The sequence below is a fragment of the Mobula birostris genome, chromosome 2, assembly GCF_030028105.1.
Source record: "Mobula birostris isolate sMobBir1 chromosome 2, sMobBir1.hap1, whole genome shotgun sequence".
Lineage (NCBI taxonomy): Eukaryota > Metazoa > Chordata > Chondrichthyes > Myliobatiformes > Myliobatidae > Mobula > Mobula birostris.
In genome coordinates this window covers 191525398-191549571 of record NC_092371.1, presented here as the reverse complement: position 1 = coordinate 191549571, position 24174 = coordinate 191525398, and the positions used below count along the sequence as shown (strand labels likewise).

At 39.9% G+C, this 24174-nt stretch overlaps 1 protein-coding gene across 4 annotated transcripts in view; it reads left to right on the top strand.

Moving 5' to 3' along the window:
* Positions 1-3784: 3784 nt before the first annotated feature.
* The window catches only part of LOC140193983 (rho-associated protein kinase 2-like), a 264425-nt gene continuing 244035 nt past the window's right edge, over positions 3785-24174 (top strand). For 3 of the 4 annotated variants that reach the window (XM_072251236.1, XM_072251238.1, XM_072251237.1), the window contains exon 1: positions 3786-4243. In XM_072251236.1, coding sequence (XP_072107337.1) covers positions 4151-4243 — 93 coding nt within the window. In that variant the 5' untranslated portion in view covers positions 3786-4150. Of the gene's footprint in view, positions 4244-24174 lie in introns of all 4 variants that reach the window. The other variant, XM_072251235.1, reaches the window with a different exon arrangement.

The window sequence follows — 24174 nt, the reverse complement described above, 5'->3', positions numbered from 1 at the left end:
CAGTACCTCCACAGTAATGAAGCTTTTTGAGAGGTTGGTGATGAAACATATCAACTCCTGCCTGAGAAGTGACTTTGATCCACTCTACCTTGCCTACTGGAGTGTCAACAAAAGATGCCATCTCATTGGATCTTCACTCCACTCAATAGGATTCTTTAACAAAATACAAAAATCTCTCTGTAGCATTTAATTTTTGGGGAAATGAATGTTTAGAATCCAAAATTTGCTCTTTTCTACTGACACACTAATGCAAACAACAAAAAATGAGCATCTAAAACAAAATTTGTATAAAAAATCTAGGGCACTAGATCTAGAACTTTTGCATAATACTGTATATAATGATAACAAAGCTCTCAACTTAGAAAAAGAAGCAAGGTTTTCTCTCTTTAGAGTGTAAACAGAATCCAGCTATTTTAATGTGAACCTTGAAATGCTAATATTGTAGGAGCATATCATTACACTAATTTAAGTAGGCTCAAGAAATATTGTATTAATGTTAAGGCAGAGTCCCTAAACACCATGTGAAAAGGTTTACTGAGCTGGTTTGTAGATGATAGGCCAAAAAATATGGATTGGAATGAGCCTCTGTGGTACAAAAATACAATATATTACCTGGTAAATTCAATCACTATCTTTCTCTCAAGGACATCTTCAACCTCTCACTGCTGCGGTCAGAGGTTCCCCTCTGCTTCAAAAGGGCAGCAATCCTAACACTATCCAAGAAGAGCAGGGTGGGCCACCTCAATAACTATCGGCCAGTTGCACTCATACCTACTGCAATGAAGTGCTTGCTATGAGAGGTCGGTTATAGCTAGAGTTAAATTTTGCCTGAACAAGGACCTGGGCTGCTGCTAATTGCTTACAGCAACAACAGGTCCACAACAGATGCAATCCCACTGGCTATTCACTCTGCTTTGGAGGATCAAGAAAACAGTAAAACATATGCCAGGCTACTGTTTATTGATTACAGTTCAGCATTCAATACCATCATCTCCTCAGTGTTTGTCACCAAGCCTCAAACCTTGGGTCTCTGTACCTCCTTCTGCATCTGAATACTTGTCTTGACTTCCTGATTGGGAGACCACAGTGACAACATCTCCTGGCTGACAATCAATACTGTGCACCTCAAGGATTTATGCCTAGCCTGTTGCTCTACTCTTTCCATACTCATGACGGTGTGACTCAGCACAGTTCAAATGCCTTTGCAGATGATACTGCAGTTTTGGTAAAACCTCAGATGGCAACCAGGAAGTGTACAGGAGTGAGGCAAATCAGTTGGTTGAGTGCTGTTGCAACAATAACTTTGCAGTTAAAATCAGCAAAACCAAGAAATTGACTGTGGACTTCAGGAAGGGGAAATCCCAAGTACCAATCCCAATCGAGGGGTCAGCGGTGGAATGTGCACGATAATGGAAAGTAAGCACATCAGGCAATATACTGTATAACAAAACATGATTCAGATCAACTAATTATAACATTTCATGAAAATGATCAGAATAAATTTGAAATGGAAGTTTATATTTCTACAGATTAATCAAGACCCACATAAGTGGACCAGAGGCCACAGTTTAAGAATTAGGGGTAGGCCATTTAGAACGAAGTTGAGGAAAAACTTTTTCATCCAGGGAGTGGTGGATATATGGATTGCTCTGCCGCAGAAGGCTGTGGAGGCCAAGTCTCTGGATGCTTTCAAGAAAGAGATGGATAGAGCTCTTAAAGATAGCAGAATTAAAGGTTATGGGGATAAGGCAGGAACTGGATACTGATAGTGGATGATCAGCCATGATCACAGTGAATGGTGGTGCTGGCTCGAAGGGCCGAATGGCCTACTCCTGCATCTATTGTCTATTAACTCAGGCAAATAAAAGAATTCAGCATTTATGACAATACTAAAAGTTCATTGAAAGTGAACAACACATTTTATACTATGTAACTTACAGTAAATAATTTTGATCCAAATAAAATGTGCACAAAATCAATGAAAGCAGGAGTCCTGACGAAGGGTCTCGGCCCGAAACAGCGACTGTACCTCTTCCTAGAGATGTTCCCTGGCCTGCTGCGTTCACCAGCAACTTTGATGTGTGTTGCTTGAAATTCCGGTATCTGCAGATTTCCTGGTGAAAGCAGGAGTTAAACACGTTAGGAGTAAACCTTTATATAATTCTTAGTTTTAAACTAAGAATTGTTGAAAAGATCTGATTTCGATAGGAAAATGCTGCGGATGCTAAGAATCGGAACTAAAAGCTGAAAATGATGTGAATAACACAACAGCAATCTTTTTTTTAACATAAAAGATCCCCTGTCACCCTAGAAAGCCGTCTGCTGAAATTGACAATTGCCCATGCAGCAATAATGTGTGAAGCGAAACAAAATCATATTTTGTCATAAGCAAACTATAATTAGCTTTTATTTTCACATACAAGAGAAAATCTGCAAATGCTGGAAATTTTGTTTAATTTTAATTACTAACGTTGTATTTCGTGGTTAGACAAACTCATGGCAAGCAAATATGTACGGAAAATAGCATTATAACCCAACTACTTTAACAAGTTTTTTTTTAGCTTTCTGACTAAGGATGCAACAATTCAAGACATTTTGACTTTCGGGACTTACTCTGGAAGGACGTTAGGTTGTGAATACTGCTCTGATTTTGTTTCTAAATTGAGCTGCTGGATCCTGCAGCTATTTCCCCTCTGAGTAATATACTTAGACTAACAGCAAGAAAAAAAAATCCTACTTCTGTCAGTAAGAAGACACGCAGATTGTTTTTGCTGGAAGTTTCCGGGTGGAATTTACCATCACCTTGCGCCTTTAATTGATTATTTATCGAGTTCTTAGAGTAATTACGTTAACATACCATTACGCAAAATCAACCCACGAAGAAAATACTATCAGTATTAACTTTGGTCTCAAAATTATTAGACACTAAAATAGCTCTTAGATTACGAAGATTGTTAAACTATTTTTTATTCTATATATTTTATTTTTGATTTCGTTTCAAAACAACTCTTGAGAACCAATTCGGATTGGTTGAAGTACATGTTCAATGCTTCGGACATATACAGTACTCCACAATCTGCTTGCAGGTACATTTTTATCGGTATCTATAGTTATTCGCAGAGAATAAATGATTAACACGAGGAATAAAGTAAAGCAGGATTACAAAAAATACGCTCAATATCAAACTACACATTTGTTTCTTACGTCCTCTTAATGTAAAGTTTTATTTTGTATCTGTACAAATAAAATTATTTAAACTCAAAAACATTAGGTGATAATATGAAACAAACAATAGTTAAACGACTGAATAGTTTGTTACTAATATATTTCCAATTCAAGCCCCGCGTTCCATATCCTTTCATGACTTCATAGTTCAATTGCGATGGGATTTGTCACAGGAGTGACAGTACGGCTAGGAATTCCATTGCCTGCAGCTGTTATGCAAGCGCTGCAAAGACCAGAAAGACCGACTCGTTTTAAACAGCTGACTGACTCTATTCTTTATTTGTCCTTCTGGTGGCTGACCACCCCCACTCCACGATGCTTCCGAGATGATTAAAAAAAAACCTCAATTTCTTTTGGTAGCCGGCTCTGGGCAGGCGTCTGCATCAAAGATGGCAGCCCCCAAATCTGTCTGCCAGTTGCCAGGCAAGGCACGACTGCCGTCCGCGAATGGGTGAGAGGGGATGAGGACCGCGCAAGCGCACAGCGAGGAGTATCCGCCCCGAGCTGGGCGGACGGCTGCCGGACACCCCGCCCACTCCCTCCCAACAGGCCTCGCGTGGCGAATTCCGATGACGTTTGGGAACGTCTGTGTGGTTGTTTTTGTCATCGGCTCCGAGTGATCGACTCGCGGCTTCCGATTCAAATCGACACGGCGGCCGTTACTCTCGGCACTGGAAATAGGCGCGGCCTGCCTCAGAGGAGGAGCGGCGGAGAGGGGGCCACCCGCTTGTCTTATGTCTGCAGCAAAGTTCCCCGTGTGCCCATCCCTTTCCAAAGGCAGCTGTTTTAGGCCCAAGCTGCCGTGGTCTGCGAGGAGACGGCGGTAGTGGGGCAGAGGGAGGAGAGCGGTGTGAGCCTGTGTCTTGAGCCCCTCGCCGAGAGAAAGCCGCTGGATCTGGGGCACAGGACAACAGCCTTTTGCGACATGTCGTCGGCAGACAGCCTGAAGTCGCGGCTGAAAAAGCTCGAGGCAATGGTCAGAGACCCGAAGTCTCCGATTAACGCGGAGAGTTTGTTGGTGAGTCCCTCGATAAGGAATGTTTCACTGCTTCTCTCTGCAACTTTAATCCCCAGCCCACACCCTCCACATTACTGCACTGTGGCCTTCACCGTATAGGCCGTGCTTGAAGTTTGGGATGCTGCTAAATTGGCCCTTTGTGTTGCAAAGGCGAAAACCAAGTCGTCTTGTTTGGATTCGCGCAACTTTTTGATGTCCGGTACAGACTGTCCTGATTTGAGAGTGGAGGAGGGGGAAGACGATGTGTAACAATGAAGACAAAGCTCGTGATTTGAAATTATGGGGAAGTTGAGTGTTGTATATAACGATTGACTTAGCGAATATTGGAAAAAATGTGGTTTGTATCAAATATTCAGATTGTTCGTTTGTACTTTGAAATGGTTGAGTGAGCTTTTATTGTATCATAATGTTTTTTTTATATGTAAACAATGGATTCTTTTGGTCACTGGCTCAAGTTTTGGTGAGTAGCATTAGTTTTGTTGATGAATTCTGCCACGGATGGTTGATTTCATTTTATTGAATTAGGAAAGACAGAACTGCCGAATCAGGAAAAATAACGCCTTATTTTTTTCGTGGCTGTAAACTTAACATTGAACAGATATGTAATAGTTTTGTACGTGAAATCGGTAATCTTGTTAAAATGGATACAATAAATGAGCTAGACATTTGACAGTTGCATACGTTAACATTATCCTAGTGAGCTTTCGTTGTGAAATGTCAGTCTTTCAATGTAATAGCATATTAAATGCAGACAGAAGTTTTATTAGTAAGAATAAGGTTGAAGTGTTTTCTTATCAATCTTAAATTTATATCAGATTTTATTCTTGCCCTTGAAGATCTACATAGCTAATACATGCTGATGTTTATAGGGATTTTGTTAGATGACAGTTCAGTGGGAATGACGATTTAGAGGATACTTTTTAAATATCATTAATGTGATGGGTTATTTTTAGGGTTTTACTATTTTAACCTTTTGGAGTATTGTATTTTGTAATGCTCATAGTGTCTATTATGTGAATTATGAAACGTGAAACAACTGTTTTAATTGTACATAGTCATAGAGCATGGTAACAGATTCAAGTGTCACCATGCCTAGGACTCAATTTGGAATGTTTTATGCAGTGATATTTCAAGTGATCATCTGTATACTTGTGAAAGTGCCTGCCACCAGGTACCCTTCATGCTGTATGATTCAGATTTCAACCATTTGCGTGAAAGCACATTTAGTTCAAATTCCCTCAGTATACATGCTACTTTTAAACCTATGTCTTCAGGTTGCAGACAGATTCACTTGGGGGTAAGTTTTGTACTACCTGGCTTATCGACGGTGTCCTTCCAATCTGCAGCATCATTGAACTTCTCAATTATATCATTGATTCAAACCAAGTCAGTGCAGTAAAGGATGAAGTGTTGTCGAATCAAATGAATGAAAATTTTTCTTCAATTTAATTCGTTGAGTTTTGAATAGTTTTACTGGTCCTGTGGCCTTGTGGGCTCTGAAACCTAATATTAACTAGTTATCAATGTAAAATGTTTAAAAGACATGACGCAAATGTGGGAATTTGGGAACTTTCAACAGAACTCCTGAAAGCAATGTGAAAGCTCTTTGGCTAATGTCAGCAAGTAGTCCCATCGCTTTTCCAAATTGGCAGTAATACTAATTTTTAGTTGTCTCTCAGCTGAGTACTTCAGTACAATGAAGATTTCTGATAGGATGCTTTTATATATAAATGGTTTACAAGGAGTAGCTTTCCAAATATATTGTTCAGTCCCTTTTTTTTGTCAAGGAAAACTCTTAAAAATGAATGCCTATTGGATTTTTTCTTAACCATAATCTGTATTGCTGCAATGGATTGGTGTTAAGTAAGTATTGAAAAACAAATTTTTAACAGTAGTTAAAGGATTTTCTCTATATTGAAATTGCCTTTTCACTAATGTTGATAATTTGCCAATTTTGAGGAATTTTCATTTGTTATTGCTTTGGTCATCCCAGACAGATTGTAATGGCAGAATTCAGCAATTCATGTGGGAAAAGAAATACAGGTTGACACACCCAAAACACTGGAGGAAATGATGAAGGGTCTCACCCCGAAATGTTGACCCTTTATTCCTCTCTATGGATACTGTCCGGCCTGTTGAGTTCCTCCAGCATTTTTTATGTGTTGCTCTGGATTTTACAGCATCTGCATAATCTCCAGTGTTTATGAAGTGCAGATTGATGTGTTTTCTGGATATATAAGTAAATGTCCTGTTAGGAATTAGTGACTGTAAGATCTATTTGAGAGACTGTCTATAAGAGTTCAGTCATAACTGAGTGAGAGCCAACAGTGAGATATAATATCTATTTATGTGTCAGATATAAATATCTGTTATCACATGTATATGTCATTAAAGAGATTGAAGTTAACAGTGGGGAGTGGAAAAGTTCCCATGATAGAAATTTTACTTAATACCTTGTTCCTTAGATATGCTCACTTAGTTTATAACAGGTGTGCTATTTGGAAATTGCGCATCAATTTCAGCTAAAAGGCCATTTCAGAACTTAAAAGATATTTTTATTATTACAATCAAAACAAGTTTAAAATTCTTTTTAAAATTTGAGTAACTTAAGTGAAATTTACAATGCTGTGCATTTTTATAACTGATCACCTTCCTTCCACTTTGTGGCAGCGTGTGTTAGTTCCCATCTGACTGGGGAAATTTTCTTTGTCCCTTTGTATATCATGGATGTAAGAGAAATGATCAGAAAACTTTCATCTCGCTCTGAGGCACCCCTAGCTTTAATATTAATCTACAATGAATGCATTAACCATATTATTATATAGTGCTTTTGAGATCGATATCTTGTGTCAGTTATATTTTTGTTTCACTTGCTGTATAGATTGCAAGGCAGCCTTGCTTTCTTGAAATTATACTCAGAGAGGTTCATTGAGTATAGATAGATAGGATTTGAAGTTGATTCCATGTATTTGATCAGTGTTATGAGAAAAATCTCCCATTGTAGTTTTATTACTGCACTCAGATGGAAATTGAGGTGTTACAGTGACATACAGATTCAGTTAGCTGATATATGGAAATAAAGTTGAGATGATTTGAGAAAATTAGACATTTTTTAGTGTAACTACAAATTATGGAACTACTTTTGCACTTGAAATAAATAATGATGAGGGAAGGTGGTGTGAAGCAAATTATTTCTGGCACTTGAGTGGTCAGGAATGTCGGCCATAATTACAAGATTAAATGTAGTAAATTTAAATTGAGTACAGGGTATGTGGAATTCACTTTCAGGGTTAGTGATTGCGGAAGATTGGGTGTCACAGTAGTATAGTGGTCAGCACAACTCTATTACAGCTCAGGGTGTTAGATTTCAGAGTTCAATCCCAGCGTCCTCTGTAGGGAGGGGTTGAACATTCTCCCTGTGGAATACGTGTGTTTTCTCCGGGTGCTCCGGTTTCCTCCCATAGTCCAAAGATGTACTGGTTGGTAGGTTAATTGGCCTTTGTAAAGGAAACTATGGAATAGGAAACTATGATTAGGTTTTATTGTTTTACAACATTGAATCACAATGGATTTAATATGGCTTTTTCTGACACTGATCAACAGAAAAAAAAGACTCTTCATGTCAATCTCTACATAGTGATCTAAATTAATTATAAATATAAAACATAATATTATTCAGTGCATAAGTATTCACTCATCTATGTTGTGACACACTAAATCATCACTGGTGCACCAAATCATCACTGGTTTTAGAACTCACATAATTAATTAAATAGAGATCTATTCTTGGAGGCCTGTGTGCAGTCAAGGTGTTTCAATTGATTGTAGTAAAAATACACCTGCTTCTGGAAAGTCCAACTGTTGATGAGTCAGTACTGTGAGATTGAGTTCAAGAGCCTAGAGGTAATGTTACAGCTATATCAGACCCTTGTCAGGCCCCACTTGGAGTACTGCACTCGGTCCTGGTCACCTCACAACAGGACAGGTGTGGAAACCATAGAAAGGGTGCAGAGGAGATTTACAAGGATGTTGCCTGGATTGGGGAGCATGCCTTATGAGAATAGGTTGAGTGAACTCGGCCTTTTCTCCTTGGAGCTTTGGAGGATGAGAGGTGACCTGATAGAGGTGTTTAAGATGATGAGAGGCATTGATCATGTGGAGGCTTTTTCCCAGAGCTGAAATGGCTAACATGAAAGGGCATAGTTTTACGGTGCTTGGAAGTAGGTACAGAGGAGATGTCAGGGTTAAGTTTTTTATGCGGAAGGTGGTGAGTGCGTGGAACTCAGCCGGCAACGGTGGTGGAGGCGTATACAATAGGGTTTTTTAAGAGACTCCTGGTTAGGTACATGGAGCTTAGAACAATAGAGGGCTGTGGGTAACCCTAGGTAATTTCAAAAGTAAGTAAACGTTCGGCGCAGCATTGTGGGCCGAAAGGCCTGTATTGTGCTGTCGGTTTTCTATGTTTCTATCCTGGCAAAAACTACACCATGAAGACAAACGAGCCCTCCAAGCAACTCTGCAAAGAGGTTATTGAAAAGCACAAGTCATGAGATGGATACAATAAAATGTCCAAGTCACTGAATATCCTTTGGTGTGCTGTTAAGTCAGTCATCAAGAAATGGAAAGAATATGGTACAGCTGTAAATCTGCCTAGAGCAGGCCTCAAAAACTGAGTGACTGTGCAAGAAGGGGACTAGTGAGGGAGGCCACTAAGAGACCTATGACAGCTCTGGAGGAATTACAAGCTTCAGTGACTGAGATGGGAGAGATTGCGCATTTAACAACTGTAGCCCGGGTGCTTCACTAGTTTTTATGAGAAAGTGGCAAAGAGAAAGCCATTGTTGAAAAAAGCTCACATAAAATCTTGGCCAGAATTTGCCAGAGGGTATGGGGGGACTGAGTCAGCTGGAAGAAGGTTCAATGGTCTAATGAAATCTAAATTGAGCTTTTTGGCCATCAGACTAAACTCTGTGTTTATCCTCAGTCAAACACCCCACACCCACTGTACTGTGAAGCATGGAGTGGCTGCATCATCATGCTGTGGGATTGTTTCACTGCAGCAGGCCCTGAAAGGCCTGTGAAGGTAGAGAGTAAAACAAGCGCAGCAAAATTCGGGGAAATCCTGGAGGTAGACCTGATGCAGATGCAAGAGAATTGCAACTCGGGAGAAGATTTGTTTTCTAGCAAGACAATGACTCCAAGCATAAAGCCAAAGCTATACAGGAATAGCTTAAAATCAAAAGAGTTAATGTCCTGGACTGGTCAAGTTAGAGTCCAGAGCTCAATCCAATAGAGACTTTGTGGCTGGACTTGAAATGAGCTGTTCACTCTCAATCCTCAAGCATTCTGACAGAGCTTGAGCAGTTTTGTAAAGGAGAATGGTGGGGGGCGGGGGAAGTGAGTGGAATCGCAGTGTCCGGGCGTAGAAAGCTGATTGAGACCTTTCCACACCTGACTCAAGGCTGTAATTGCTGGCAAAGGTGCATCTACTAAATACTGACTTGAAGGCGGTGTGTAATTATGCAATCAATTATTTTATCTTTAATATTTGTAATAAATTTAGACTAATTTATAGAAACAGACACAAAATAATGGAGGAACTCAGCAGGCCAGGCAGCATCTATGGAAAGAGTACAGTTGACGTTTTGGGCCGAAACCCTTCAGCCGTACTGGACAAATAAAAAGCTGAGGAGTAGATTTGAAAGGGAGGGTGGGGAGAGAGAAACGCCAGGTGATAGATTGAACTTGGAGGGGGAGCGATAAAGCAAAGAGCTAGGAAGTTGATTGGTGAAAGAGACAGAAGGCCATGGAAGAAAGTTTAAAAAAAAAGGGAGGGGAGGAGGAGCACCAGAAGCAGGGGATGGGCGAGCAAGGACATGAGAGAGGGACTTTTTTTTCTCTCCAGTCCTGTGAAGGGTTTCGGCTTGAAATGTCACCTGTACTTTTTTCCATAATATGCTGCCTATCCTGCTGAGTTCCTCTAGCATTTTGTGTATATTGTTTGGATTTCCAGCATCTGCAGATTTTCTCTTGTTTGCTGTTTGTAGAAATTTGTTTTCACTTTGACATGAAAGAGTCTTTTCTATTGATTAGTGTCAAAAAAGCCAAATTAAATCCACTGAGATTCAATGTTGTAAAACAATAAAACATGAAAACTTCTAGGGAGATGAATACTTTTTAGATAGACTATAGACGTAGGTATTTGGAAAGCAGTAGGTAAAATTAAGTCTGTCTGGCTGCAGGGAACATGTTTGCGGGGGTTCTCAACTTGGGGGCCAGAGACCCCTCGCTTAATGGTATTGGTTCCATGACACAAAAATGGTTGGGAACCCCTGGTATATGCTGACATTGTCCTCTTGAATTGAATATCCTATTCTTGTCTTATTTGTGTTTTGGTAAAATCTATATTGAATTGTAACATTGTATCTTATGATGTTAAAACTTTAAGGGTTTCTACAATAATTATGATTTAGTTAAAAATGTATAAGTACTTGATTGCAGCTGCCTGCAGGGGGTAAATAATGGGCAGCTGGCATGCACTGCTCTGTTAGAGGATCTTTTTGATCCTGTAACCAATGATATTCCTGTGAAAAGATTTTACAGATTCATCATACACGACTGAAAGAGGCTTAATGCAATCACTGTCGGTGCAAAAGAACACATATGTAGAAAAGATCACCCTGAGGTTGTCACAGGACTACAGATACTGGAATCTGCAGCAACACAAAAAACATGTAGGAACTCAAGCCAAGCAGCATCTATGGTGGGAACTGGACAGCTGAACGGTCTTAAACTGAAATATTGACTTTTCGTTTTCCTCCATAGATGGTGCCTAAACCACTGAGTTTCTCAATTGCTTTGTGTTACCGTATGTTGCAAGGTAATTCTAAAAATTGCTGCTGTAAGTCAATGAAGAAAAGATTTTGACCTGTATATTCTATAAGAACTCTCAGGTCACCAGATCTTGCAATATGAGATTCTGTTGTGTTTCTCTCACTTATTTGAAGCCAATGAATTTTGAGGGCTTTAAAGAATGCATCATCTGCATCTTGATCTATTAACAGGGAAACTATATTCCATGTGAACATTATCTAATTTTATGGGAATAAGTTGGGAAAATGTCGTTGAATTCTTGATGTTGATCTGTCAGTTGTGAAATACAACTCATTGATCCAGTGTGGCAGTTTCAATATAATAATGCAAAATAACAGGTACTTGTAAATACTGCAGCCATGGCTACAGTTAAGCCTGCCATTGATTATTCTCAGTGCAGTATTGATTTGCCTCTATGATCCCACTTTCTGGCATTAGCCATGATATTCACTATTCTAATTTTCCCTTTAGATGTTAGCTCACCTGCAGTGGTCATGCATAAGAATGTAAATTGTGTTCCGATGTTCTGGAAATTGAATTAAATTGACTTTATTACTTACATCTTTCATATGCATGAGCAAAGATCTTTACGTTACGTCTCCGTTTAAATGTGCAATGTGCAGTTTATAGTAAATTATAATGAGTAGTTTGTACAACAGGGCAGCCAATATAATAAGAAATACAATTGTATCAGCATGAATTAAGCAGTCTGATGACCTGCTGGAAGAAGCTGTCGTGGAGTCTGTTGGTCTAGGCTTTTATGCTGTGGTACTGTTTCCTGGATAGTAGCAACTGCAACAGTTTGTGGGTGAGTTGGGTCTCCATTTATCCTTCGGACTTTTTTTTTACACACTTGTCTTTGTAAATGTCCTGAATAGTGGGAAGTTCACATCTACAGATGTGCTGGACTGTCCACACCACTCTCTGCAGAGTCCTGCGGTTGAGGGAAGTACAGTTACCATACCAGGCAATGATGCAGCCAGTCAGGATATTCTCAATCGTGCCCCTATGAATTTGGGGGGGGGGGGGCATACCAAACATTTTCAACCGTCTGAAGTGAAAGAGGCGCTGTTTTGTCTTTTTCACCACACAGCTGATGTATACAGACCTCGTGAGATCCTCGGTGATGTTTATGGCGAGGAACTTAACCCGCTCAACCCCAGATCCATTGATGTCAATAGGGGTTAGCCTTTCTCCATTCCTCCTGTAGTGCACAACCAGCTCCTTTGTTTTTGTGACATTGAGGGAGAGTTTGTTTTCCTGAAACCACTGTGTCAGGATGGTGACAACTTCCCTGTAGGCTGCCTCATTATTATTTGAGATTAGGCCAATCAGTGTAGTGTCTTCAGTAAATTTAATTAGCATATTGGACCTGTGGGTGGCTACACAGTCATGAGTATACAGAGAATAAAGGAGGGGACTTAGTACACTGCCATGAGGGGCACCTGCGTTGAGGGTCAGAGAGGCAGGGGAGAGGGATCCCACTCTTACCACCAGCTGGCAATCTGACAGGAAGTCTAGGATCCAGCTACACAAGGCAGGGTGAAGGCCGAGGTGCCTGAGCTTCTTGTTGAACCTGGAGAGAATTATGGTGTTGAATGCTGAACTGTAGTCCAAGAACTCACATAAACATCCTTCTCCAGATGTGTAAGGACGGTGTGTAGAGCTGTGGCTATAAAGTTTAGAGAGCTGGAAGTTTTCTCATCCTCGAATTTCAAAAGTGCACTATAATACCAACTAGAAACTACTAACATACCAACAAGCAATAGTTAAGAAGAAAAAATTTATTACAAAGGGGTTGGAGTTTAAGAACAGGGAAGTTTTGTTACAGTTAAACACAGTGCTGATGAGGCCATATTTGGAATATTGTGCACAGTTTTGGTCTCCTTACCTGAAATAAAGACATAAATTCATAAATTGGATTTGATTGTCTCCTGTACTGAATTACAATGAAAAACATTGTTTTGCATGCTATCCATAAAGATTACTTAATTACAACAGTGCATTGAAGTAGTATAAGGGGTAAAATGACAATGCAAAGAAATAGAAAGTGGATTGCTGACAGGCACTAAGGTGCAGGTTCATGAAGAAGTACAATGTGTGGTCAAAGGTACTAGGAGACCGGTAGGCTCATGATGAGGTACAGTTACAAGAAAAAGTTTGTGAACCCTTTGCAATTGTTTGGTTTTCTACATTAATTTCTCATAAAATGTGGTCTGATCTTCATCTAAGTCACAATAATAGACAAACGCACTCTGCTGAAACGAGTAACACACAAGCAATTGTACTACTTCTCATCAATACTGAGCACACTATTTAAACAATCACAGTCTAGGTTCAAAAAAGTAGGTGAACCTCTTGAGTAATGACTTCAACGAAAACTATTTGGAGTCATATGTTCCAGTGAATGAGATGAATTTGGAGGTGTGGGTTGTAGAGGTGCCCTGCCCTATATATATAAAAAAAAGACACACAGTCAGGTAACTGACTGAGGCTGCTCTTCTCAAGAAAGATCTGTTTGTGTGTGCCATGCCTTGATCGAAACAACTTTTCAGAGGACCTTGGAAGAAGAATTGTAGCAATGCATGAAGCTGGAAAAGGCAATATGGGCCTGAGTGTTCATTAGTCCACAGTAAGAGAAATTGTCTCCAAATGGAGGGAATTCAGTACTGTTGCTACTAGCAGTGGGTGTCCTGCAAAGATCACACCAAGAGCACAATGTGCAATGCTGAAGGCGGTGAAAAAGTACCTAAAGGTAACAGCAAAAGACCTGCAGAAATCTCTAGAACTTGCTAAGATTGCTGTTGATGTGTCCACTACAAGAAAATCACTGAACAAGAATGGTGTTCATGGAAGGATACCATGGAGGAGACCACTGCTTTCCAAAAAAAAGACATTGCTGCATGTTTTAAGTTTGCAAAAGACCACCAGGATGTTCCACAATGCTTCTGGGACAATGTTCTGTGACCAGATGAGACAAAAGTTGAACTGTTTGGTAGAAATGCACATTGCTATGTTTGGAAGAAAATGGACACTGCACGCCAACACCAAAATCTCATCCCAACTGTGAAGCAAGGTGGAAGGAGCATCATGGTTTGGACTGCTTTGCTGCCTCAGGGCCTAGGAACAATGAATTCAAAAATATATCGAGACATTTTACAGGAGGATGTCAGGGTGGCAGTCCATCATCTGTAGCTTAATAGAATTTGAATAATGCACCAAGATAATGATCCAAAACACGAGTAAGTCAACAACAGAATTTTTAAAAGAAAAAAAATTGTGTTTTGGAATGGCCAAGTCAGAGTCCAGATCTTAACCCAATTGAGATGATTTTACATGATCTGAAGAGGGCTGTTCATGTAAGGTATCCCAGAAATATTGATGAACTGAAACAGTTTTGTGTGGAGGAATGGTTGAAAATTCCTCCTGGCTGTCGTGCATGTCTGATCAACAGCTACAGGAAAGGTTTGGTGGAGATTATTGCTGCTAAAGGAGGTTCTGACAGTTAGTAAATCAAGGGTTCACATACTTTTTCCAGCCTGGATTGTGAATGATGAAAAGTATAATTTTGTGTTGTTAGTCTGGGCAAAATGTTTCTCTTTTATTGCGACTTTGAAGATCAGCCCTCATTTTATGACCGATTAATACAGAAAAACAGGTAAATGCAAAGGGTTCGTAAACTTTTTCTTGCAACTGTACATTGGTACTGGGTACTACTGTACCAGGAGACCATTCAATAGTCTTGTAACAACAGGATAGAACATGGGGCAGTCCAAAGGAGATTCACTAAGATGTTTCCTGGGAATTAGAGGGTTGCCTATTATGACAGGCCAGACAGGTTTGGCTCTGTGTTCCTCTAAGTTTAGGAGAATATGGGGTGACTTTATTTAAATATATAAAACCTTAACTGAGTTTGACAGGGTAAATGTTTGTGGTGTCTTGCATTTGTAAAAAAAAAATACAGGACTTCCAAATTTTAATTCATGTTCTTTAGTGTGAACCAAGGACAAAATACAGAATATTTCAGTACCTACCCCGAACAATTGTCATTTTAAATTTCACAAAATGAAGGGAGCTAAAAAAAAAGTTTTCTGAATTTAAGAACGCAATGATGTAGGTCTCAATATTTAGCATTGACGCCATCTCATTGTCAGTGTGTTGGATCTAAGATTGCAACTTTTTCACTCAACACTATGAAGTCAGTTATATCTAAACTCTTGAATTTTTTTTTCTCAATTTGTTTTGTGGTTTAAAGTTATGGATCTAGAAAGAGACCTACATAGGAAAACTTGGAATGTTGCTGCTACATCAAGTGAAAGTTGGTCACTGCTTGGAATGAATCAGAATCAGGTTTATTATCACCGGCATGTGACGTGAAATTTGTTAACTTAGCAGCAGCAGTTCAATGCAATACATAATCTAGCAGAGAGAGAGGGGAAAAAAATAAAAATAAAACATAATAATAAACAAGTAAATCAATTAGGTATATTGAATAGATTATTTAAAAATGTGCAAAAGCAGAAATACTGTATATTAAGAAAAAGTGAGGTAGTGTCCAAGGGTTCAAAGTCCATTTAGGAATCAGATGGCAGAGGAGAAGAAACTGTTCCTGAATCGCTAAGTGTGTGCCTTCAGGCTTCTGTATCTCTTACCTGATGGTAACAGTGAGAAAAATGCATGCCCTGGGTGCTGGGGGTCTTTAATAATGGACGCTGCCTTTCTGAGACACCGCTTCCTAAAGATGTCCTGGGTACTTTGTAAGCTTGTGCCCAAGTCGGAGCTGACTAGATTTACAACCTTCTGCAACAACTTCTTTCGGTCTCGTGCAGTAGACCTCCGTACCAGACAGTGATGCAGCCTGTCAGAATGCTCTCCACGTACAACTATAGAAGTTTTTGAGCGTATTTGTTGACATGCCAAATCGCTTCAAAATCCTGATAAAGTATAGCCGCTATCTTGCCTTCTTTATGACTACATCGATATGTTGGGCAAACACGAGGAAATCTGCAGATGCTGGAATTTCAAGCAACACACATAACAGTTGCTCGTAAAGCAAGTGGGAACTTCTGCCCATAGCAGCGAGAGGTTGAAAATGTCCTTGAATACTCCCACTAGTTGGTCGGCACAGGTTTTCAGAGCCATACCAGGACCTTCTGCCTTGCGAGAGTTCACTCTCTTTAAAAACAGTCTGACATCAGCTTCTGAGACAGAGGTCACAGGTTCATCAGATGCAACAGCAGTCTTCACAGCTGAAGTTGTGTTCTCCCTTTCAAAGCATGCATAGAAGGTGTTGATTCATCTGGTAGTGAAGCATCGCTGTCATTCATACTATTGGGTTTCGCTTCGTAGGAAGTAATGTCTTGCAGTCCCTGCCAGAGTTGCCGTACATCTGATATCGCCTCAAACCTCGTTCAAAATTGTCTCTTCGCCCTTGAAATAGCCCTCCGCAAATCATACCTGGTTTTCTGGTACAGGCCTGGGTTGCTGGACTTGAATGCCACAGATCTAGCCTTCAGCAGGCGACGTACCTCCTAGTTCATCCACGGCTTTTGGTTTGGGAATGTACCGTAAGTCTTGGTAGGCACACACTCATCCACACAGGTTTTAATGAAGTCGGTAACAACTGCAGCATACTCACCTAGATTCGAAGATGAATCCATGAATACAGTCCAGTCCGCTGATTCAAAGCAGTCCTGTAGGTGCTCCTGTGCTTCCCTTGTCCACACTTTCTTGGTCCTCACTACTGGTGCTGCAGTCTTCAGTCTCTGCCTATACTCGGAGTAGAAGTACAGCTAGGTGCTGTGGGATTCTAACTTGGCCCTGAATATTAAGGTAAAATTCACTTGCTGCTCCATTTTTATATTTTCCTTGGGGCTATTTTGGATGAAAGTGGCTTGTTGCTGAGTATGCACCTGAATTTGGCACAGCTGTCTACTCTATAAACCACTTGAGTGGATTGTCCCTGTCTAGATATTTCCTGTACTCTGAAGTTTCACCCCCACCTTGCTGTAAATCAATGAGCTTAGAAATTTGGTACATTATGGTATTGGGTCACACTCTCTCCACTTAGTATAAAACTGGTAGCAATATGATTTTCTTTAGTCAAATTATGTGGTTTTTTAAAAATCTTGTAATGTACAACTCATAATCCAGGCCTTTACTCTTAAAATTTTAAGAAACAAGTTGGTTCAGAAACTCCTAAGATGTATTTTACTATTCAATGGTTTTCCTAGTTATTTAGAATGGGTATGTGGTAATGTAGCCTAATGGACTGGGAACATAAGGCCATGCATTGTAAAACTGTCAATGGACATGGTTAAACCCATTTTGATTGCCCTATCTGAGGATTTCAGAATGGTGATTAATCATGATTGTCCTGACCATTTACCATCCATTACTCTAATTCTAAATTGATTTTTATTATCCCATTATTTTCATCAATTCCCCCAGATCTACCACTCATCTGCACATTAGAGACATTTTCAGTCACCAGCAACCTACCAGCCTACATATCTTTGGGATGTGGGAAGAATCTGGGGCACCCAGAGAATACTCATGGAATCATGGAGAAAATGCAGGTGTCATGCAGGTAGAACTGGAGGTCATGATTAAACTCTGGCGCTGGGGCAGATATATCTATATCTATATATGTATGCGCAGGTGTGCATATGAGTATATGGCACTGAATTGTGACAGGAGACTGTTGCCAAACAGTTTCTAACTAGCTTCAGTCATGTGCACTTCTGTGGCAGTTACAACTGCACTGTGCTTAGAGCAAACAGTTTTTAAATAGTGTCAATTGCTGTGTTTGTTCAAAAAATGGCAAGTTTTGTTACTGATAGTTGGCAAGAAATAAGCAGTGGGACAATTCAGAACTGTTTTGCTCACTGCAGTTTCAAGTGTTCAGGCTTGGAGATGCCAGAAATTGCTGGGATTGAAAATGAAACTATTTCATGACTCCATCAATTTGTGAACTATGAAGAATTTGAAGGTATCAATACTTATTTGGAATGTTTCAGAATCAGATTTATTATCACTGGCATGTGTTGTGAAATTTTTTAGCTCAGCAGCAGTTCAATGCAATACATAATATAGAAGAAAAAAGGTAAAATAAAATAGTAAATAATATGTATATTGAATAGATTAAAAATCATGCAAAAAACAGAAAAATATACAGTAAAGAAGTGAGGTAGTGTTCACAGGTTCAATATCCATTTAGGAATCGGATGGCAGAGGGGAAAAAGCTATTTCTGAATCACTGAGTGTGTGCCTTCAGGCTCCTGTACCTCCTCCCTGATGGTAACAGTGAGAAAAGGGCATGCCCTGGGTGCTGGAGGTCCATAATAATGGACACTGCCTTTCTGAGACACTGCTCCTTGAAGATGTCCTGGGTACTTTGTAGGCTGGTACCCAAGATGGAGCCGACTAAATTTATAACCCTCTGCAGCTTCTTTCGGTCCTGACAGTAATGTAGCCTGTCAGAATGCTCTCCACGGTACATCTAGAGAAGTTTTTGAGTGCATTTGTTGACATACCAAATCTCTTCAAACTCTTAATAAAGTACAGTCACTGTCTTGCCTTCTTTATAACTACATCAGTATGTTGGGATCAGGTGAGGTCCTCAGCGATCTTGACACCCAGGAACTCGAAACTGCTAACCCCCTTCACTTCTGATCCCTCTATGAGGATTGCTATGTGTTCCTTTGTCTTACCCTTCCTGAAGTCCGCAATGAGTTCTTTTCATCTTACTGACGTTGAGTGCCAGATTGTTGCTGCGACATCACTCCACTTGTTGGCATATCTCACTCCTATACGCCTCTTGTCTCCATCTGAGATTCTACCAACGATGGTTGTATCATCAGCAAATTTATAGATGGTATTTGAGCTATGCCTAGCCACACAGTCATGGGTATAGAGAGAGTAGAGCAATGGGCTAAGCACATACCACTGAGGTCATTAGCGAGGAGGAGATATTAGCACTAATCCACACAGATTGTGGTCTTCCAGTTATGAAGACAAGGATCCAATTGCAGAGGGAGGTACAGAGGCCCAGACATAGGTGTTTGTATTGTCTAGGTGGTCTAAAGCCGTATGAAGAGCCATTGAGATTGCATCTGCCATTGGCCTATAGTGGCAATAGATAAATTGCATTGGGTCCAGGTCCTTGCCGAGGCAGGAGTTCAGTCTAGTCATGACCTCCTCTCAAAGCATTTCATCACTGTAGATGTGAGTGCTACTGGTGTTGCAGTGAAAATGAAGATTTGGAGGATGCAGTCTTTGCAAGCATTGTATGAATGCACTATCTGCACCAGTCTCTGCTGATTTTGTTCATTTACATGTTTCATGTTCATTTACAGTCAATCAAAAGTACAGTGGATCAATTCCTCTGGTAGCTATTAGGAACTAAGAGTTTTATAGTAGTGTATTAGTATTAATAATGTTCTAATCTGTTTTTGTATTTCATTTAAGGACATAATTTGTTACAAACTTTGTTGGCGAATGGCCAAGTGGTTAAGGCGTCGGTCTAGTGATCTGAAGGTTGCTAGTTCGAGCCTCAGCTGAGGCAGCGTGTTGTGTCCTTGAGCAAGGCACTTAACCACACATTGCTCTGCGATGACACCGGTGCCAAGCTGTGTCAGCCCTAGTGCCCTTCCCTTGGACAACATCAGTGGCGTGGAGAGGGGAGACTTGCAGCATGGGCAACTGCCAGTCTTCCATACAATCTTGCCCGGGCGTGTGCCCTGGAAACCTTCCAAGGCGCAAATCCATGATCTTTTTGATACCCTTTATCTGTTTCCACTTCGGCTAATTGGGACAGCCGCTTGATTGGGCCAAAGTGTACTGGTCAGGTATGTCCCAATTAATTGGAATCATATTTTCATATTTTGTATGTATGTGTGTATATATACACACATATACACACATACAAGAGGTTGAAAATGTGCCTTTATCACAAGTAAAATGTGAATAATTGACAGATTTGCTCTCAGTTTATTGTATGAAAATCAATAATTTAACAAAAATTTGTTTGGCCACACATTAGGATGTGTGGACATGGGTTATTTTATCGTATAATAATACTTAAGTGAGTAATGACAATGCCTGCATTTAATTTGTTTACCTTCCAAAATACTTAATTTTGTATTGTTATTTTGAGAGTCATGGATTGGTGATGGAAGTCATAGATTTTTAAAAAATGATTTTTAAAGTAGATGTAAATCCATAACACTTTTAAAGTGTTAGATGTTTTCTATTGTATTACTAAAATTCCCACTGCTAAGTATCCTAGTCAGTTCTGTCATAATTGAACTGGGAGTACAACCACCAAATTTATATGGTCTTTTGAGAGTATCACCACTGCAAGAATCAAAATCTTATTCTGCTGTGGATATTGTTTCTTCAGTGTTCTAATGGGATAATCAATAACTACCCTTCTAAGTTATGGATTCACATTGCATATTGGGGAAAATAGTCAAGCAACATTTCAGCAAAATACTGAGTGAATCCTACATATTAAATATGGACTGTTCAGTGGGATGACTGCGGATGTTTATCTGTTAATTTGATATTGTAAACTTCAAAAACTTGACTAGGTATTATTTGGGATGTTTGTTGAGTAGAAAATGGGGGCTACCATCCTTGAATCTTGTTTCTCAGTGAAGCTACTATGTAAGTAAGTCTTTAATCTTGTAAAATGTAATTTTATTTGACAGCCATAATTAATGGGCATTTCTTTCTATATTTACAGTATTTCATGGTTAACAGCCCAGACAAATAATATGAAATGTTGTGTTTAGCAAGTAAATAATTGCTCTTAGTAAAATGAGAGCAGAACCTTTGCCTTTTTAGGTGAGATTCTGCAATTATTTTGCAAGCAGTTACCCAAGGGAAGGGAAATCTGCCAACAATACTCCAAACTATGGAAGTTAGAACATAAGAAATAGGAGCAGGAGTAGGTCATCCGGCCCATTGAACCTGCCCCGCCGTTCTATAAGATCATGGCTGATCTGTCTGTAAACTCAGCTCCGTCTACCTGCCTTTTCCCCGTAACCCTTAATTCCCCTATTGTGTAAAAATCTATCTGACTGTATCTTAAATATATTTAGTGAAGAAGCCTCCGATGCTTCCCTGGGCAGAGAATTCCACAGATTCACCACTGTCTGGGAAAAACAGTTTCTCCTCATCTCCGTCCTAAATCTTCTCCCCTGGATACTGAGGCAATGTCCTCTAGTTCTAGTCTCACACAGCAAGGGAAACAACTTTCCTACTTCTAACTTATCTATCCCTTTCAAAATTTTGTATGCTTCTATAAGTTCCCCTCTCATTCTTCTGAATTCCAGAGAGTATAGTCCCAGTCAACTCAATCTCTCCTCGTAGGTTAACCCCTTCACTCCTAAGTTGATTTTAGAAATCTAATACAATAAAAATGATTTCACAACTGTAATGCAAATGAATGGAGTTATTAATATTGGTGCAAATTCAGCTTGAAATGTTTGGATTGGTGTCTGTTTTATAGTGCGACACAGTGCTGCTGCAAACACAAAAACATCACGCTCTTTCTTGCACAAAATCTAAGAGATCGCCCACAAGGACGCATCAAACATCAAACCCCTAACCTCCAAGCCCCTCCTATGCAAAAAATGACGGTGACAGTAGCATCAGCATCAACATCAAACCCTCACCCCCTCCCTCACTCAAAATAAGTAACATTGCCCATCCACCAATTGGAACAAGAGAGAAAACACAGAGAAACTGAAGGAGACAATTATAAACAGCGGTCCACACAGTCTCATGTGTCTCAGAATTTCAAAAGCATCGTCCATCAGCATCAAGGAGAGCAGTAGCTCGATCTCAGTCCTTCCATGGGGCCTTCATCCACTGAGATGCGGCCTGACCTGTGAAGTAACTGCCGACCTAGCCTAATCCACATTCGACCTGAATGTTTCAATTTTCCCCGATGCTTCTGATTGGCATAAAATGAAGTTGATCATTGCCCCGTGCCCCATCTCTGGTCTCCTGTTTGGGACAATTCATGCTCATGGTCCTGCCCTGGAATTCTAGAATTTTCTTGAGGTCAGCAGAGTGCTAGGTTGCTCGTTGGAACTCTAAGCTGTAAGTCACAGGCTCCAACAGTTTCCAAAACACGATTAAAATAAGAATGAGTAAAAGGCGTAGAAAAAATGAAATAATTGACTATCTGGAAGATGTCTTATGAGGAGTCACTGTTCGCTGACACCATCTTGACCGGTTATTGGTCAGAAAATTAGTTTACAACCAGCTTTTTATTTTGCTTATAGTTCTTGCAAATTCATGTGTACATTTAGTATGTTGAATGATGTTGGGTCCAATTTTCTGCGGTCAAACCTTAAGTCATGCCAGCTGATAAAATGGCAAAAGGGAAATTTGGCAGTCAGAATACTTCATGGTCTTGCAAACAAGAGCAATGAAGTCCATTTCCTGTTTCCTGGCTCCCATGGTTGTTTGAAATAATGATATAAGCAGAATTGAAGCTGTGATCTAAAAAGAACCAATTATATGGGAACCATGCATGTTAATGTCTGTAATAATGTTAGGATGAGATGTTTAATGGAGATCCTGTCTGTTCATTTTGGTGAATATTGAGAAGAGATTGAAGGAGATCTTGGAACAGTGAATGTCACTAAAATCCATCTTATGGTCTTGTCTTTTGAGACAGGTAAGTCAATATTAATTGAAACAATTGAGTTCCATATTATATGCTCTACACTAAATGTCTAGATGCAATATGTGAGGCAGTGTATTCTGGTTAATTGGGGCGCTTTGGGACCAGTACATTTATTACCCCAATTAAGTGGCTGTCCCAATTACCAAAGTTTCATGGAAATAGTTAAAATGCATAACAAAGACCAACTGCTTTTTAACTAAGTAACACATTATTTATTTAAATAAAATACGGAACAAATTAGAACTCAAACAATATGACTACAGTATTATAAAACTGTGTTTTAGTTCTTAATACTATAGTTATTGACGTGCTGCAGTGGTCCCCAACCTCCAGGCCGTGGACCGATACATTGCCACGAAGAATGCAGCAGTGGCTGGGACGCACCCAGCACATCTTTAAGAAAAAAGCTGAAATAAACAGGCTAATTAATTTGGTGCCGCCCGGCGTGTAAATGTCAGCCCAGATCAGAGGCGATTGCCAATTGTGTTGCCTCTGATCTGGGCTGACATTTACGTGCCTGGCGGCACCTAATTAATTAGCTTGTTTATTTTGGCTTTTTTCTTAAGGATGTGCTGGGTGCGTCCTGGCCACCGCTGCACCCCTGCATGCAATGTATCGGTCCGCGGCCCGGAGGTTGGGGACCACTGATGTACTGTGTTCTTTTGATTGTAAATGAAGAAAATCAGCATAGACACCTAATGCAAGTAATTGACTACCTTCATTGCCTTCCTGCTTAAAGTCAAAATAAAAAAAACAGTGATCAATAATCACAGCATTTTGAATCACCATCCATCGGTCCAGATGAATAATATAACACAAGCACACACAACTGATGCTGTTTAAAAACTATTCACTCCATGATGTCTGACAGCCTTTTCTGACATCTCCAAGCCTGAATGCTCGAAACCATAGAGAGCAAAACAGTTCTGAATGGTCTTGCAACTTATTTTTCTCCATCAGTGACTTAAGCCTCTGCATTTTGAACATAAACACATACAACTGACGTTGATTAGTAAGTATTTGGCAACAGTCTTCTATCCCAATCAAGTGGCATAATGTCCCAAATAAACAAAGGGAATCCCAGCTATTTTCTCAATTACTTTTTGTTCTTTAAGAGTTGTCCCAAATAAGCTGTTGCCCCAAATAACCAGAATTTGTTGTATTTGGAAAATCTACTTAAGTGAACTTGGGCAGAGTTTCTGAATCAAAACAATTTAAAGCATTCCTCTGGAATAGTGAGTTCTAAATTATTTTCTGATTGCTTATTCCAGGTGGAAAAATAAAGAAATGGTAATTTCAGAATTGTCAATGATGACACCTTTGTGCAAGTGGAAATTGGTAGGAAATTCAGAAC